Raw genomic sequence first — 16490 nt, 5'->3', positions numbered from 1 at the left:
ATAGCTCAGAATTGTTGCAATGTACTCTCCTTAAAATATATTTATTTCTCACTGATACAATTAAATTACAAATACAGTGAGCCTCAGTGTTTATACTTCTGCCTTAAAAACCTATCTCATCTGTCATTTTTGCCCAAGTAACCTTGTTGGATGAATGCTTAATCTGCCTGAATGGTGACAAGGTGCTCCCAGGGTAGAATTATTGTTGTTTTCTAACTATGGAGCAAGTAGGGAAATTCCACTTGTGCTGAAACAATGTGGAAAGTAATGTTTCACTGATACTCGCTCCCCAAGTAAAGTACATGCTAAAGCTTAGTTTTTAGTACTTTAAATAAATGGTTTGTTATATTAAAAAAATTATCTCTGGGCATTTTTTTCTCTGTTGGCAATCTATGGTTAATAGAAAACATACCTAGTAAATAATGGTTTTGTATGGCATCTGAGGAAAATGTACATTTAATGGTGAATGAAATCTTATATTATGAGTTACTGTGAGATATAACAGTTGATCTTACAGATATCAAATTACAATATATCCATGCTGTGTTTACCATGATTTTACTGAGAGAACAACAGGAGCTGTCTTGATTATTGTCTGCAGGGTTATTGCAGAATCACAGCAACTGCCCCTTTAGTGGTGAGATTAAACCTTTGGTTATACACCATCAAGCATATAATATTTTAAATTTATTTTAAGAGGCTTTTTCTTCATGCCTGAAAGATCTCCAAGCAAATAATTTATATTTAGTGTGTATCAAATGTTTTTAGTTTAAATGCACATAGGCTGCAAGCGCTGGATAAGAGGAAAAAAATCAAGGCAATCTATACACATCATCATATTAAATTCTGACTATTGGCTCGCAAAAATAATCTAAAACTAATATGTTTCATTTATGTTTAAAATTCAGAGGCTGCATTAATTTTCAATAAGGGAAATATTGAAGTGCCTACTGGTGCTGCTGTGGTGAAGGCAGGCAGAATATCTCCAGCACTTTCTCAGGAGCTTTGCAGTGTCTGTGCCTACTGGCTCCCACCTAAATTCTGCATGTGCATTCTTCCACTCAGACAGGGCTTTTCAGAAATAAACTATTTGGCAGAAAGCTGCAAAATTTGAACAGATTTTTGAGTGTTTAGAAAATTGTGACAGTTATTTTCCTTTTTACAAGGGCTGAGGTTTGTGGAGTGGCCTGGGAGTGTTGGTGTTGGAAGGAGGATTTGCTCCTGTGTTTGCTTTTATGCAAACTCTGGCAATGACCCCATGAACCTGGGGGTTTTGGCCACAGACCCTCTAATGAAAAAAATAACTTACTGATTTCTTTTATATAGAAAAGTAGTTTGTATAGCATAGCATCCATACAATTTTTATTTAATAAAAACAATTAAAATTTAGTACTCTTATTTAGATCTTGATTGTGCAAGAGCTGAGTGCTCTTGTTTCAACTGAATAATTTGCTCATATAAGACCTTTTAAGTAGTCAGTGACACAGAAGGATGTTGAATAGAATTGAGTGAATAACAATAGGGTCTTAAAATGCTCAGCTTCAGTATATTTCCATTAAATTATTTTCTTTTCCATATTTCAGTGCACTTTTTGAAGTATATTTCTAAAGCCATGAGTCCAGTAATGGGTTGGGTATGGGATTAATAGCTAGACATGCATTTCCCCTCCCAGGGACATGTTCAGAGCTGGAGTCCCAGAATTCCTCCTCCCTATTCCCTTTGGTTCTTCATTGCCTGTTGTGGCACAGGCACACCCCAGTGCTTGTGAGAGCATCAGCCATACATGAAGAGAGAGCTTCCTTCCTTAAGTAATGCTGTTTGAGGCCAATTATTTAAAATGATCAATTTAAATTTTCTTTATCTGCGTGGCCCAGTTCAGGATGTGACCCCGCTTTTAGAGATTGCATGGTGGAGGTTTGCTCAGCAAAGGGCAGCAGTCCCAGTACAGAAAGCAGGATGCTTTGCTTCTAAAGTAGCACAGCTTCTAAAGTAGCACAGCTTCTGTGGCAAGTGATATCTCCTGGACCTGATCAGATTATTCAGTAACACGCAGCAGTCAGACCTTAGTGTCTTCTTTTCAGGTTAATGAAGAAATGTTGAGTGACTTTCAGCCATGAAATGATGGAAATGTTTAATCCTGCTGTGAGGGGGGGATTTTCATGCCAGGCTCTTCCCACTGAGTCCTCTCCTGCACTTGAGACATGTGCCAGGCCTTGTTTTTCAGTGGCTGCTTGGAGCCCATTTCTCAAATCCAGATCTCTCCAGGCGAAGGCTGGGTTCTGTAAATAGCATTAAGTAATTGATTGTTATTGTTGACACCAAGCTTTCATTATATTCCTTCCTCCCCCAAAATGTCTCAGTGCATTTTTCTTAGATTCATGAGTTTGTCCTTCTTCTTTGAAGGAAGTGAATTATGTTTTCACTCTTATGTGGGCAAGGGACAGAAAGACTTGCCTAAAATGTCTGGGAGAAATCTGCTGTCAGAGCAAAGCAGCAGCAAGCATCTTTTGTAAATCAGTTCTGTGGAATATGGTTTTAATGCCCAAGTAGCATAAAAACCTAAATTCTTTTTTTCAGGATGAGTTCAACAACTTAAAATAGCTATAAAGTAGGGTGGTTACACCAGAGTTCAACTGTGAAGCAAATGAGTCAAACATAAGAGTATCAGATAATTTTTCAAAATGAATGCTGAAAAAGATTTCACTCTGCTTATGAATCTAAGAAAATCAATAGTAATATTTTGAGAGTTGTGTTATCAACTATGACATTCATTTTTCAGCACATTTATAGATTGCTCTCCTGAATCATCCTCAGAAAACCTGTAATTTGCATCTTGGGTCAGCATTGTTAAGTGTGCTCCTCTGTGCTTTCAGTTGCCTTTTATTGCAGAATTTACTACCATATATATGTTTATTGTTTTGAAGTACAAGTAAACAATATCATCAGACCTGACATTTATATGCAAGCTACTTCATGGAGGAGCTGATTTCTGACCATCTTTAGAATGGCAGGGGTCCATTAAAAGACTTTTTCCAGACAAATTTAAGTATTTAAGAATGCCTTTACAGAAAAAGGCTTTTTTAGAGGGAGTGTTGTTGCTTGTTTTGCACACAGTAAAATCCCTGCAGCCACTGAAACACTGTTTGTTGCAAAGTCCTGTGGAAAGCCAGGTGTCTGCCATGGGAATGAATTCCTTGTCCCAGTTCACCAAACCATTTTTTCCTGGGTAGCAACATGTAGCATGAGCCTTATTTACAGTTTAGTTAGAGAAGTATCAGAAGGGATTCTTGAAGATGTGGCAGAATCCTGGTGGCTGAGCCATCTTTCAGGAGTGTTGACTCTTGATAAGAATACAAAGTTCATGGGAAAATCAAAATTAATTAAAATTTTGCTCATTTATGTCAGCTCAAACTGAAGTCAGTATATGACCTCTGTATTACAAATGATAATTTGAAGAATTTGCCTCTTAAAAAGCATAAACTGGATTTTCAGTTCTTTTTCTAAATATTGGTGGTGGTGTAACTTGGGCTTGAACATGGAGTGAGATACTCCAAATCCTAGTGAAAGAACTGCTTCTTTGCACCATGAAAAATTCTAATTCTGAACAAGACATGCACAATCTAAAATAATCATTTACCTATCTTAATACACATTATTAGAAAATAATCTAGCTATTATGTTTGTCATCCCATGTCTTTTAGAAATGAGTTATTAATCTGTCAGCTGTATGTGTTAGAGTAAAACAGTTCATTTTTCTATAGTTTTGGTGTGTTTTTGATTTAGTAGCAGAAAACCATTAACTCTTTAGCTGTGAAATTGAACCAACTTGAATTTGTCAACAGGAAGAAGGTGGAGAGTGATTATGAGGCTCTTCAGGAGCGACTCCAGACATTGCCTGACAAGTTGTCCTACGATGTCATGGTATGTACATGGCAGAGGTCACACAGGAACATGGGCTAAAACTGATAAACCTGGGCTGCCTGCACTGGGGGTGAGGTGTTCGTCAGGTTGCCAGTACTTAGTAATGTTACATTTCTTATGATAATAGTTAAACCTTTGCTTTTGTTTCTTTCTCTTTTCTTTGAAATCCATTATAAATTACAGTGTTACTGACAACTAAAAGCTGATGACATAAATGCTTAACACAAAACCTGACATGTTTGATATGTAAATCTATTGTATAGAAAACGATAATTATGACTGAATTATGGTACTTAGTCATTTCCTGAGAAGCAAGTGGCTGTAGTATTTCCTGATTCATGGAAATAAACCCTAGAACATTGATTTTTACATAAAAAGGTGCTGCTAATTTTTGTTCCACCAATCTTCCCATTGACATAGCAATCTTTTCTGGTGCTCTGAATCTTCCCTAACAACTGCACAGCTCCGTGTGTAAAATTTGCCCTGTTGACTTGCACTCACTAAAATTTTGAAAAAATTGGCTTCTCTTCCTCTTTTTTTTTTCCTTTTCCTTTCTCAGGTTCAACTCAAAATGCATCCTTGAAGACAGGGAAGTTGTACTCCACATAACTGAATGGCTGATTTCAGCACTCAGTGCCTGACTGCTGTCTTCCTCGGCAGCCTGGCTTAGATACAGAATTGGGTTTTTAGTAAGACAGTGTTGGAGTACATTTCACCATGTGGGAAAAGGGAGGCTTTCCCTTTGCTGTGCTGGTGATACAGCTCTGGTTTTTGTGTGTAGTCCATTTTTCATGTGTGTATGTGTGACCACATGATGTAAGACCTAAAGATTGTGTTGTTTCAAAGCACAGAAACTCTGGTTTTAAAGAAAGCTAGCTAGTGCTTATTGTTAGTTGAAGCAGCAATGTTAACTCACATCTGTTACTTTGAATGTATAGAAACAGTTCCTATCCTGTTAGCCAAATATTTTCATATGCTTTTAATTTTGCTTAATTTTGCTTTCATCATTTTGGGGGAAGAGTGAACAGGCAGCTCGTGCAGTCTGCTACTTTAAAACCAAGTCAGGGAGGGCACATGTGTAGGAAAAGCACATTGTGCATAGCCTTAGAGTCAGGGTCCTGCCTGCTGGAGAACTGTTTCCAGCACTGGGACCCTCCTGGATATGGAAGAGAGAGAGGATTGCTTTCCAAGGAGACAGATGCACTAGGCCAAGTGCTTGCTTCAGCACAAACACAATGAGAAAGCAAGTGGCTGCGCTGAGGAGGAAGGAATAAAGTACAGGGAGCTGATACAAACCATCTGAGATAGATTTCTTTTTACCTTAAAAAGAGAGAGCCTTGATGTGGATGTGGACTTTATGCCACCTCCATTTTAGGTGTAATTTGATTTCAGTTTCTGAATTTCTTCACGATTGAAGCCCACAGGCAGCCAGGCAGGTGGCAGTGGGCCGGGGGGTCACAATGCCAGGACAGGGACAGGGGACGGGGGTAGGAGTGGCCAAGGCTCCTCCTCACCCAGAGGACTTGCCCAAGCACTGCCTGTATAATTTGGGCAGTAGAAGATGCCTTAGATCATAAACCCACTGTCCTGGATGTTGAAATGCTTGTTAAAATGGGGGATTCATATTTTAGGAAGCAGATGCAAAGTTCTAAAATGTGATTGTCACCTATATCCTCCTGCCTGAAGTGTCCTGCTTTTGTCTATTGTCCTTAGCCTGGAGAGCAGTTAGAGGGTGAGAGTTCCTTGTGGAGCATCCCTGGGAGGTGGAGGTTTGCAGCATGGAGCATGACCCAGCAGAGTGAGATTAAGCACTCTGTGGTCCTGCTGGGAACCCCAATGTCTTACACTGGAATTTCTGGGTCCTTACTGTTAGCAAGACAGATTCTGAGAAAAGCAGCTCATCTTTGAGTTGATCATACCTATTTAAATATTTTTTAAAAATTTAGCAAAGCTAATCTGGCTTTTAATAGGAAATGGATGTAGTCTGCAAATAACTCAAATAATTTGTATTATCAAGGTTTCTATGTTCAGATGAAGTGAATTTGTTTTCCAAGTGAGCATTCAGGTGTATTATAGTTCTATGTCACAAAACAAGTTGTCTGGTGAAATTCAGGTTTTCAGATTTTGTAAGTACAGTACAAAATTCAAATAGATCTGATAATTTGAATATTTAGGATGGGTTGTTCACTGAATAGCTGCTGTAGAATTTATATTTTTATAAAATCTGTGGTTTACTTTTTAAAAAAACTTAAGACATGTATGACAGCCTAAGTTTTATTTTCATTAGGGATGTCTGTGTCTTTACAGGTACCTTTTGGTCCTCTTGCCTTCATGCCAGGAAAACTTGTCCACACCAATGAGATCACTGTTCTGCTGGGGGACAACTGGTTTTCCAAATGCTCAGCAAAGCAGGCCATTGAGCTGGTTGAGCACAGGAAAAAACGTATGTATGTTTCTGAACATAATTTAATGGTTAAAATTATGTATTAATATATAAAATTAGTGATATCTGTGCTGTTCTTTTTTTTTCTTTTTGTGAGCTCACAAACTCAAGTCCCATTCAGGTGTAATACTAGCTTAGCACCTTATCTTCCACCCATGCTTGACACATGATTGGATATGTCTAATTAGGAAAAGAAACCTAACTAAAAACCCCCTTTCACTTTTTTAAATATAACAAAGAGCAGAAGTAGCCACTGCCTTGTGCTTTTGCTCTTGGTTACCTTATTCCCTATGTTTTGTTCCCTTGTCTTGTTTCTTATTTGTTTACTGCCTTGTCTCCTGTGTGTTGATTGTTGTCGGAGTTTTTTTTTTTTTTGGATTGTTTGGGTTTTTTGGCTTTTGTTTGTTTGTTTGTTTTTATGGGTTTTTAAATTTTTTTTTGGCCATGTAGTTTACCCTTTTTTTCCCCTCTCTCTACACATACCTTGCTCCTGCTTGTTGGTATTTATACTTGCTGCTCAGCTCTTCCTGCCCTTGGTGTTCCTCTGGTGTGGAGTGATCTCCTGGATCTCCCCAGATCCAGTGCAGTTGATCACCACCAAATTAATCTTAGAGTGGCAGATAGGCAATTCCTGGGTTGGTTTCCAGCTCTTTGTACCTGCTGTTGATATCTTGGCTTTGAAGAGCCAGGACCAGAGCAAGAGCTGTGCATGCTGCACTTTGGAATTCTTTACGGCAGAAAGAAGGAGAACCTAAAATATTTGATGTAAATGGCAAGGAAGAAAAAGCACAACAAAATGGAAAATAAATTGGTGCCTGTTAGCCTTTGTTTGCTTCATACAAGCATTTGAGTTGATTTTTTCATACTCGTTTACCTGTAACCTGTCCCATTCCTCAGTGGGTGCTCACTGCAGCTTTGCCCTGTGTATATCACAACTACCACAACTATTTACCCTGGATTTTTGTTTGACTGCAGCTATCCTTGTTGCTGCCTGCAGCAGAATACCCTAGAGGTTCCCCATCTGAATAAGCTTTCTTTTCCAATTCTGTGCAGGCAATGTTAATGTAAAAAGAGTTGAGGATTTTTTTATAAAAATTCATTTTCTGTATTACTTTAAAATACTCCTTTATGAAGAGCATTGCCAAAAGTATGTAATTTGTATTTTACCTATTATCTTTCTTAATCTGGTTCTCCTGACACAACTTCGCAATTTTCTTTCTTACTGAACTGAATCTACATTATTTATTGTGACTCTTGTGAGATCTCAGGTCCAGATCTTTTTCTTTGATCATCTGATATTTTTTTCAGTGCTGCAGAATACTTTTGTCACTGTTACATTCAGTGAAGTCATTTGACCTTTGCTTAGTAGGTGTTTGAACATTAAGTAGTCTGCTGGGAGACACACAATAAATGCTGGATTCTTTCCTTTATGATCTTTTAAATTGCATTTAAAATATGAACTCAGAAATACTAATTTCTTTCAAAGCAAAATAGTCATTGATGCTGGCTATAAACCCTCTATTCAGCTGATAGTTCACTTCAGCTGTGTGATGGCTGCCAGTGGGAGGCTCCAAAACACTGGTATAACTAAAAACTTTTTTTTTAAGGACTGTTCTCAGTTTTAGATGGTAAAAAACATATTAGTACATATGCTTCTGAAAAAGGGTTACTTCTTTCCTAGATACACTTTTGTTCCTTAAAAAATACAACTGACTTAAACTCTTTAAACCATTTTCATGCTAAAATGAATGCAACTTAGAGAATATTAGAGATTTTATTAGTTTGTTCTAAGGAAAAAGTTATGTATATGAAAGACCTGTAGGCCATTGCTGTGTAATATGAATTGGCTGCTTGTGGCACAAATTTGCAAGACTGATTCTTGGCAAGTATTAGTTTAAAGTCTCTTTTGTGTGTTTATTGCACTGCAGTTACTTTCACAGGTGACTTCTGTTTTTAGTGGCATTTTGGGAGCATAGCTTACAGGGTGCTGTGTATTGGGCATTATCATCACATTGACACAATGGGATTTGATTTTTGTACATGATCTTTTTGTTTTGGACATAAATTCCAAGAGTAGGTCACACACCTGGGAAAAAGAGGGCAGGCTCACTGCAGGGGATTACACTGCCAGCAGTCCCCAACATCCTGCATGCCAGGCAAGGTCCTAACAGGGCAAAGCTTTTTTAAGCATGTGTTTAAGGCCAGTGTGTACTTAAAGGCTTTGATATATAGGAACTGGGGGCTGAACAGAGCAAAGAGAGGCTCATGCTGAAATAAACCTAGCTATATTTGTTGATGGTTTGTTTCTTCAGTGACCTACATTTTTTATCTAATATTACTGTTTAATTTAGATGGGTGTTTTTTTTTCATAACTAGCTGGTGAGATCTGTTCAGATAACTGAAACAAACTCAATTAGTACAGCCCTAGTAATTCAGTGCTTTAACAGGAGGTAAGACTATAAGGAAATAAATACAAGACATTTTCGTTGCACGTTGTGTCTCTCGTGTCTCACTCTGCTGAATGGTGAGGAGTGGGAGAGCATCTGCTCAGGGTTCAGGTTGTCTAGGGGGACTGTCTGTCAGGTACAAAAGGGTAAGAGATTCCTAGAACAGTTTTGGGTGTTCTCCCTTGCTGGTTCTGGGGAGTTTTCCTGCTAGCCTTGTGTGGGTCTGTGTGTTGGAGACCTCTGGTCACCGGGGCTGTCCCTGCTGGCCTTGGAGCCCCCCAGTGCTTTACAGGAAATTGAATCAAAGCTCACAGGACATTTTCTTTACAGTTTGACTCCCTCTGTGCATGTTGTGTGCACCCAAGAATGGAGGATGTGAATTTGCATTCTTAAGCAGCAGTAGTGCCAGATAAATCAAACAATATCAGTGAGGATAAAGCCTTGGAAGTTAGGGGTAGCAGTAAGAGTGTACTATATATAAAAGCTTTAAATATTACTTAGTACTAATTAGGTCATCCTTTTTGTCTTAGTAGTTTTGTTAAATTTGCTTTTTAAAAGAGAATGAGTGAAAAAAATGTTTGCTTCTGTGGAATAGAGAAATGCCCAGCCACAGTAGATTAATTTCTTGGTTAAAATTTATTTAATTGAAAGGAATAATTGAAGGGTGACTGTACTGAATTTTAAATGTACTTTAGCTGACATAGCTGTAGAAATCCCTGTTTTGGGGATACATTTCTGTTTGCTTAGCTTTTGATATAGATGGAAATTGTTCAGCACTGTGATTGGTTGAAATGTATTTGGTAAAATTTGGGACAGTCACTCATGTCAAATGTTACTTTTTCATCAAATATTGATCGTGTCGTCTTGAATAATATTTGAGTTGCAGTAGGTCTTTAATTTGCTGTGCATTTTTGTGACATTCAAAGTATTTAGTTAGTTCCAAAATAGTTAATAAATAGAGTGAAGTTTATAGAATTGCCAAGTATGTTTTTAATTGTTTTAAATTCATTGCAGTTCATTAAACCAGGTAATACAGATAATGGGAAACACTTCACACATGTGTTTGTGTGTAAAAATGTGAAGAAATAGTGAAGTAGATTAAAGGATATGCACGCCAAATTCCATTAAAATAAAAGAAATTAGCTTTTTAAGTATGTCACAGTTTAGCACAACAATAATGCAATTGTACTTTTTTTCTCCTACAATTATCTTGCTTAAGGTACTTCATAATATTTCTGTTCTCCTCAAGGCAAGACTGTATTGTCTCAGAATTCAAAGAGGGAATAAAGATTCTTTTTGTGAATATGGGATTATATCTTTTACGTGTTTGTGATGATATAAATTACATTTCTTCTCTATATCAGTAATCGCATTAATTCTTTAAGATGGGAAATTTTTCATTACAATAGTCCCTGTGGTAGTTACTATAGAAAGAAATTAAATAGATTTTTCTTGTAAATATTTGTGGATTAATTCAGTATGCTAGGTATTCCAAGTGTCTAAACATTTTAAAAGGTGGGAAATTAAAGCATGCACACAGAACTAGGAGTGGTTTTATTGTGTTAAAAATTTATCAGATAAAAAAAAAATCCCACTTAAAGGAGAATTGTTGAACTACTTAGCAATTGTGTCTTCAGTATATGTAAGAATACCCTTGCAGTGTCACGCTGCAAATGAATTCATGAAATGAAAATACTGATTACATTAACATACAGTATTGTGATAGTCCCCAATTGTAAATTGCAGTGTGTAACCCCTAATACAAATATTTGTGTCAATCAAAATTGACCGATAGCTCAGGATACAGGGTTTAAAAGATACCATTGTTTTAATGAGATGATCCGGGTGGATGAGGACCAGTTTGAATTTGTTCCTTATCAGCATTTCCAGAAAAAAAGGTTTTGTCTCCAAAACAGATGATAGGAAGGCTTTCCATTTCCCATCTGTGAATGAGTGAGGCCTTTAGAGGTTTTAATGTTTTATCCAAGGGTAAAAATATCTTCCCTGATATTCTAAATAATGTAACACTGACTCGTCTACTCACAGTTTTTGGGGTTGAGAACAAAAAGTGCAAGCAGTGCTGCAAAAAGATTCAGCTTTTGCTTTTCTGTATTAAAAAAATTACATTTTTCTGCTCTTTTTCTGCACAGCAGAGAATTCTGTTCCACTGTGCTTTTAAACTTTTTTTTTTACAATTTTTTGCGATTATCACTTCTTAGTTGGATAACGTCCCTCAGTTCCTTCCTTACCCTTGTTAAGTTAGGAGCTGATTCGATGCAGTGCTAAGTGCTCTAAATTTGCTCTGCAGTTCCCTGGAGGTGTTTGGCTTCTCACAGGACCATAGTTTGGGTATTTTAACCAGAACACAGTGGAACAAAGTAAGGAGAATAGACTCCTTTCTGTAAGTTACATACTGTGATTCAAATAAGCCCTTACCTTTTTTATGATTCTTACTGGGCAAGAGAGGAGTTGTCTGAATGCCACCCTCCTTCATTTAGGAGGAATTTAAATGTCTTCAGATAATTCTAGCAATTACATAGGTGTGTGAACCTAAAAGAGAAATGCATTGCATTTACTTAGTGTTCCTAAAGCCAAATTGCCTGTACAAATTTTTACAGAAGAAAATCCAAATGACTTTGTTTTTGGTACCAAGGGAACATGGAAAACAGAATGAAGATTGTCTTTAAAGGGTGAAAAGCTGCTGCACAAAGGGTTGGATTGCATTTTAAAGAACTGGTGCAATTGCTTTTATAAGGAATGAATTTACATGTCTTGTTGCTAGCAAAAAGAAAGCTTAAATCCATATATACAAAAAGTCATCAGGATTCTCTTTTCACTCTTAAATCTATTTCTAGAAAAATGAACAGAAAAGAATAGAAAAACAAAGAAGGGTGTTTTGAAAAGCTTCTATTAGATACTGCTTTCTTTTTTCTTACTTGTTTCAAGTAACCTGTGATAGTTTGCTGGAAAAATACTGGCTACAAAAAATTCTTCTGCTGATTAAATGTATATTTATTGAAAATCATTTAAAAATCCTAAGGTGATTGATCTACTTATGCAGACCCTATAAAGTAAGAAAATAATGCACTTAAAATATGCATAATTTCCATGGTGAGAGTATGAACTACTGAGGTTCTGCCTTCAGGTTGTACCTCCTGGATCTCTCACTGGAGGAACTGAGCCACTGTCAGTAACTGAGATAGGTGGTTCTTCCTGGCCTGTATCAACATTCTGTGTATAAATAACTGTGTTTAAGACTGGTTATCTTCTGCATGAGAAACTGTGTTAGGCACCAAGAAGATCTTTAAATCTCAGTTGCATACAGAATTCTTTGTTACACCTAATCTAAAATTTCTGTCCTGTCACCTATCCTCAGAGGAGATTATTTCCTGTGTTATATCCATGAGACTCCCCTGAAGATCAGGTACATTAGGCTTCAGCTTTGTTTCAGTTTGTCCTGTTTCATAAAGTCTGACTTTTCAAAATAGATCAACCTGTTCTCACTATTCTTGTCTGTTCTTACTATTTAAATCCCAGTGTAACACACAGTTTCCAGAAGTAACTAAAATAATGTCTATGATTCCCCAAATCCTTATAGACAACACTCCAAGGACATTAATGTCAAACTCAGATAATTAAAATTTGTATCCAGCCAAGCTAATTAACCCATTAAAGCCAAAATGCATAGATGAGAATTTGTGTCACTTTGGCATTAGTGCGTTGTCATGTCGTGTAAAATCTGGCTTCGCTGGACTTCATTTCAACAATATGAAATGTGTTCCCCAATTATTTTTTTTCCTCTACTAGTGTATTTGTAGCAAGCAGAGGGCTGCTTCTTAAAAATCACTAATCATGGTATAAGGAAATCCAGTCAAGTCCTTTCAGACTAATAAAGGAGCCGGGAAAGAATGATCTAAATGTAAAGAAATCTTGCTGCCTGTAAATATGAAAGGCCGCTGTGCAGAGGAAATCTATTTATCATGATTTCTGGTTTGAATACCTTTTTCTTTTGGTGGTCCAGGAGAACAGTCCTAGAGGCTCTGGGGGGCTGTGGCACTGAACTATCTTTCCAAGTGGTTTAGCTGAGACATGTAAATAGGAGCTACATGGGTTCACCTGAAAGCCATGTCAGACTTTGCTCAGATTATTGGATGTGACAAAGTTGGACAACAGCCTCTGGTTCAATCCATCTTAAAAGGCTCTAAGAAGCTTAAACCACGGGGTAGTAAGAGGAGGAGACTGTGGAACCTCTCTTATTCTACCAGTATTTTTATGGGGGTCTCAATTAATAAAAAACCCCTGTAGTTTGTAATGACTTGTTCCTCGCTATTTCATATTTCAAAATTCAGTGAATTCTGTTGGAGGCTTTCAGAGTGTGCCGTGGCTAGTTCAAAACATGAGCCCCTGAGCTTGCCCTGCAATTAGGTGCATGAGCCTTTTTCCAGGAGCCCCCTTCTTTGCTGAGGGCCTGACCAAGGGAAGGGTCTGTGCTTTGGCCAGGCAGGAGCCTTGTTTTTCGTGTGGCAGGGGAGGTGTGAGCAGCCCGGCAGCCTGGCTGGGGCCGCGGTGTCACTCCCAGCTGTCCTCTGTGTGCTGTGTGGCCTGGGGCAGATCACTTAAACTGTCTGTTTCTTCATCTGTGAAATGGGAGAGAGTTATACTCACCTCCCTCGCAGGGCACTGGGCAGATTAGTTAATGCTTGTACAGCATTTTAAAATAAAATACTGTGTCCTCACCTAAGGGAGCCAGCCAGCCTGCACCCGTCTGGGAAGCAGCATCACAGCCTGGTGCTCCAGCAGCTGCATAACCTAGATGGCTGCTGAGCAATATTCAGATATGCAGGCAAGGAGTGAGACACTTGTGGTGGTGAAGAAATAGCTGAGCATCATGTTTACTATGAATGTAAGATAAAAACCAGAGAATAATTGGTCCCAACTATGTATATACTTACGTATACTGAGAATACGTTCAAGAGCTGAAGGCATGGATGGGAGCATTTTGTAGAAAAACTACCACTACCTCTCTTTTATTTGGGCTCTGGAAGGTGTGTTAGACACCAAAAAAGCTGTGGGTGATGTTGACGTGAATTAACTGATACTAAAAGCTGCTCTATCTGATGTAGGATGGAGTCATGTAAGGGGGAGCAGGACCCTGACTGCACATGGAAGGAGCTGTGTCCTCTACTGGGTCTGTGTTGGCACTGCTCCAGACATCACATACTTTTTGGGAAGTAGTATTTCATCCAGGAGGCAATGCAAATCCATGGCTTTTTTTCAGAGAAGAATCTTAAGCTATTTCTTAGAAACAGCCTGAGGAATGGAGAATGACTGCACATTTGACACATAGCTTGCTGTGTGGTTTAAAGGCTAATGCTTTTGAAATACCCTAAAAGTCTGAGCTTTGTCTTGGTGTTCCTTGTGGGAAAGGATGGACTTTGCTTGAGTAGCCTGTTCCAAAATACATAAATTTCTTTCTAAACTATTTACTGCAAGTAATACATTTTTAAGCAATTGTATTTGAGACAGTGTGAAATATCAACAGGGAAAAAAGCATACAATACTAAATATTATAAAACTGTGAGAGTAATCTCACACACTTGGTGGTAGTTGTGTTTTGCCTTGACTGTTTCATGCATAATTCCCTCTCCTGTGTGTTTGGAGGGGAGGAGGGGTAAGAACCTGTTTGTAGAAGTGAGTCAATAAGTAGGTTTAATTTTTAAGTACAAGTACAAACTCATTTTGTCTGATTAGATGCATTTTGTAATAATTTTGTGGTTATTATTATATTCTTACACATCCTTATCTGAAAGGCCTATCATTATAAGAAATGCAATCTCTGAAACATTTACAACTTTATACATTGCCAGAAAACTGTATGGGGAGGAGTAGCAGTGTATGTACTTAAAGCTTTCTAGGATTAGCCCCAAGACCAGCAAGATACTTAATTAAATACTAAATTAACAGGTAGAAAGAGAGTTAAGAGTAAAAATATGTAAAAATACTCTGAAAATAATTTTTTAACCTGGAATATTTTGTGGTTGTCTTCTGTAGAATGGGAAGAGCAGGGTGCTCTGCTATACTTGTATACTGTGAAAATAAATAATTAGGGTGTTGGAGGTATTCCATGTGCTGCAGTGCTGGTGTTCATGTGAGTATCATTAATGGGGAGAAGCTGTGCTGAGGCAGGAGCTAGCTTAAAAAAGTTTCTTTGAGTGTGACTTTGATGACCCTGTGTTAGAGATGATCTCTTTGCCTCCTTCGTACTATTGTATGAGACATCTTCTTCTGTATTGCTTTAATGATTCCAGAAAGGAATTTTAAAATAGAAAATCAGCTTACTTCTTCACAAAGGCTTTTAGCTCCTTCAGGGTATATAGGACCAGTAGGTGCAAGGTCTTAGAGATCCTCAGTTGAAACTAATTTATGTAGTAAGTCTTCCCTCCTGAAAATTTGCATTTGTATTAGTTTTGAGTTGAACAAAGAGTGCAAGTCTATTAATATTATTAGTATAAGGCTTTAATTGTGCCCTCTTTCCCCCAATTCTTAAGTCTTAGCAAAGCTGTGTTTCCTTTTCAGGCGGTTATGACCTTCTTCTTTTGCAAATTAGTTTGTTTTTTATGATAACTTTAAGGTAAAAGTGAAACTTAAGTTTTTAATATTTTATAAATTGCTGTTGAAAGGCTTCATTATTTAATTGGCACAAGGGGATGTAGAAAGCAATGTCTCAAATGAACTAATGTCTGAGAACTGGGTAGTTGTTAAAGTAGGTTTCCAAAATTGCAGTGAAGCGTAGTTGCCCAGACAGAAGAGCTGTCTGCCTTCTGCTGGGTGTTGAAAGTACAGTTATTAGGGCATGAGCATATTTCACTTGTCCATCAGAACAGAAATGTTTGTAACAGGAATGAAGTTTCAAAGGATTTTTAACAGTAGGTTTCAAATACTGGTCTTAATTTTGTCATGCTAAACCAGACTCTCCACCTGGTTGTTATTTTATTTAAACTTCTACTGAAAAAAAGACAGCTCTTACTTCTTTTAACATTGACCTCACAAGTCAGCTTTTTAGCTTGTGACAATGCACTTTACTTACCTCCTTGAATAACTTTCTGGGAATATTATGGGTGACATTAATAGAAGGCTTTGTGCAGCCTGTTTGTAAGGGAGATAGGACACATACCTTCCTCCCCATATCTGTGCCTCATGCAGAGGGGATATTGTCCAAATTAAATTGCTGTTTCCTTAAATCCATGCCTACAGCACTGTGTCTAGCTCACCCCATTTTTCTTCTTAGAGTGGTTTCACAGTTTGTGTTGAGATTTGCACACAAAAGATCTGCAACTTCTTCGTAATGAATCAAAGGGTTAATTTGTCTTCTATGGAGATTTTTCCATTCTGGTTTTAAGTAATTACCAACCTGTGCAGTCGTTATCTGCAGGCGTAGGAGTCTGCTTGTACCATGACCTGCCAGTTTTAACAACTGTCTTTCTCAGGCTTAAGTGAAACTGAATTCTTCATCTATTCAGGCACTTTTCTTAAATTGTAATCCCTGTCTCTATTGGGTTTTAAGCTTACTTTCTCTTCCTTTTGTTTGTTAGCTACAGAATAGCCCTTGATTGTATGTTTTGATGTATGCATAACTAGTCTTTTTGTTTATACTGCCTCTTGATACAATTTTCAGTATT

General features: G+C 37.7%; 1 protein-coding gene across 1 annotated transcript in view; it reads left to right on the top strand.

Moving 5' to 3' along the window:
- URI1 (URI1 prefoldin like chaperone) overlaps nucleotides 1-16490 on the top strand; it is a 40919-nt gene that overhangs the window by 11571 nt on the left and 12858 nt on the right. The window contains exons 3-4 of the mRNA XM_036390202.2: nucleotides 3843-3921; nucleotides 6229-6364. Coding sequence (XP_036246095.1) covers nucleotides 3843-3921; nucleotides 6229-6364 — 215 coding nt within the window. The remainder of the gene's footprint in view (nucleotides 1-3842; nucleotides 3922-6228; nucleotides 6365-16490) is intronic.

Source organism: Molothrus ater, chromosome 12 (genome assembly GCF_012460135.2).
Source record: "Molothrus ater isolate BHLD 08-10-18 breed brown headed cowbird chromosome 12, BPBGC_Mater_1.1, whole genome shotgun sequence".
Taxonomy (NCBI): domain Eukaryota; kingdom Metazoa; phylum Chordata; class Aves; order Passeriformes; family Icteridae; genus Molothrus; species Molothrus ater.
Note: the sequence above shows the minus strand (reverse complement) of the source record. Positions and strands in the feature narration are given on the sequence as shown.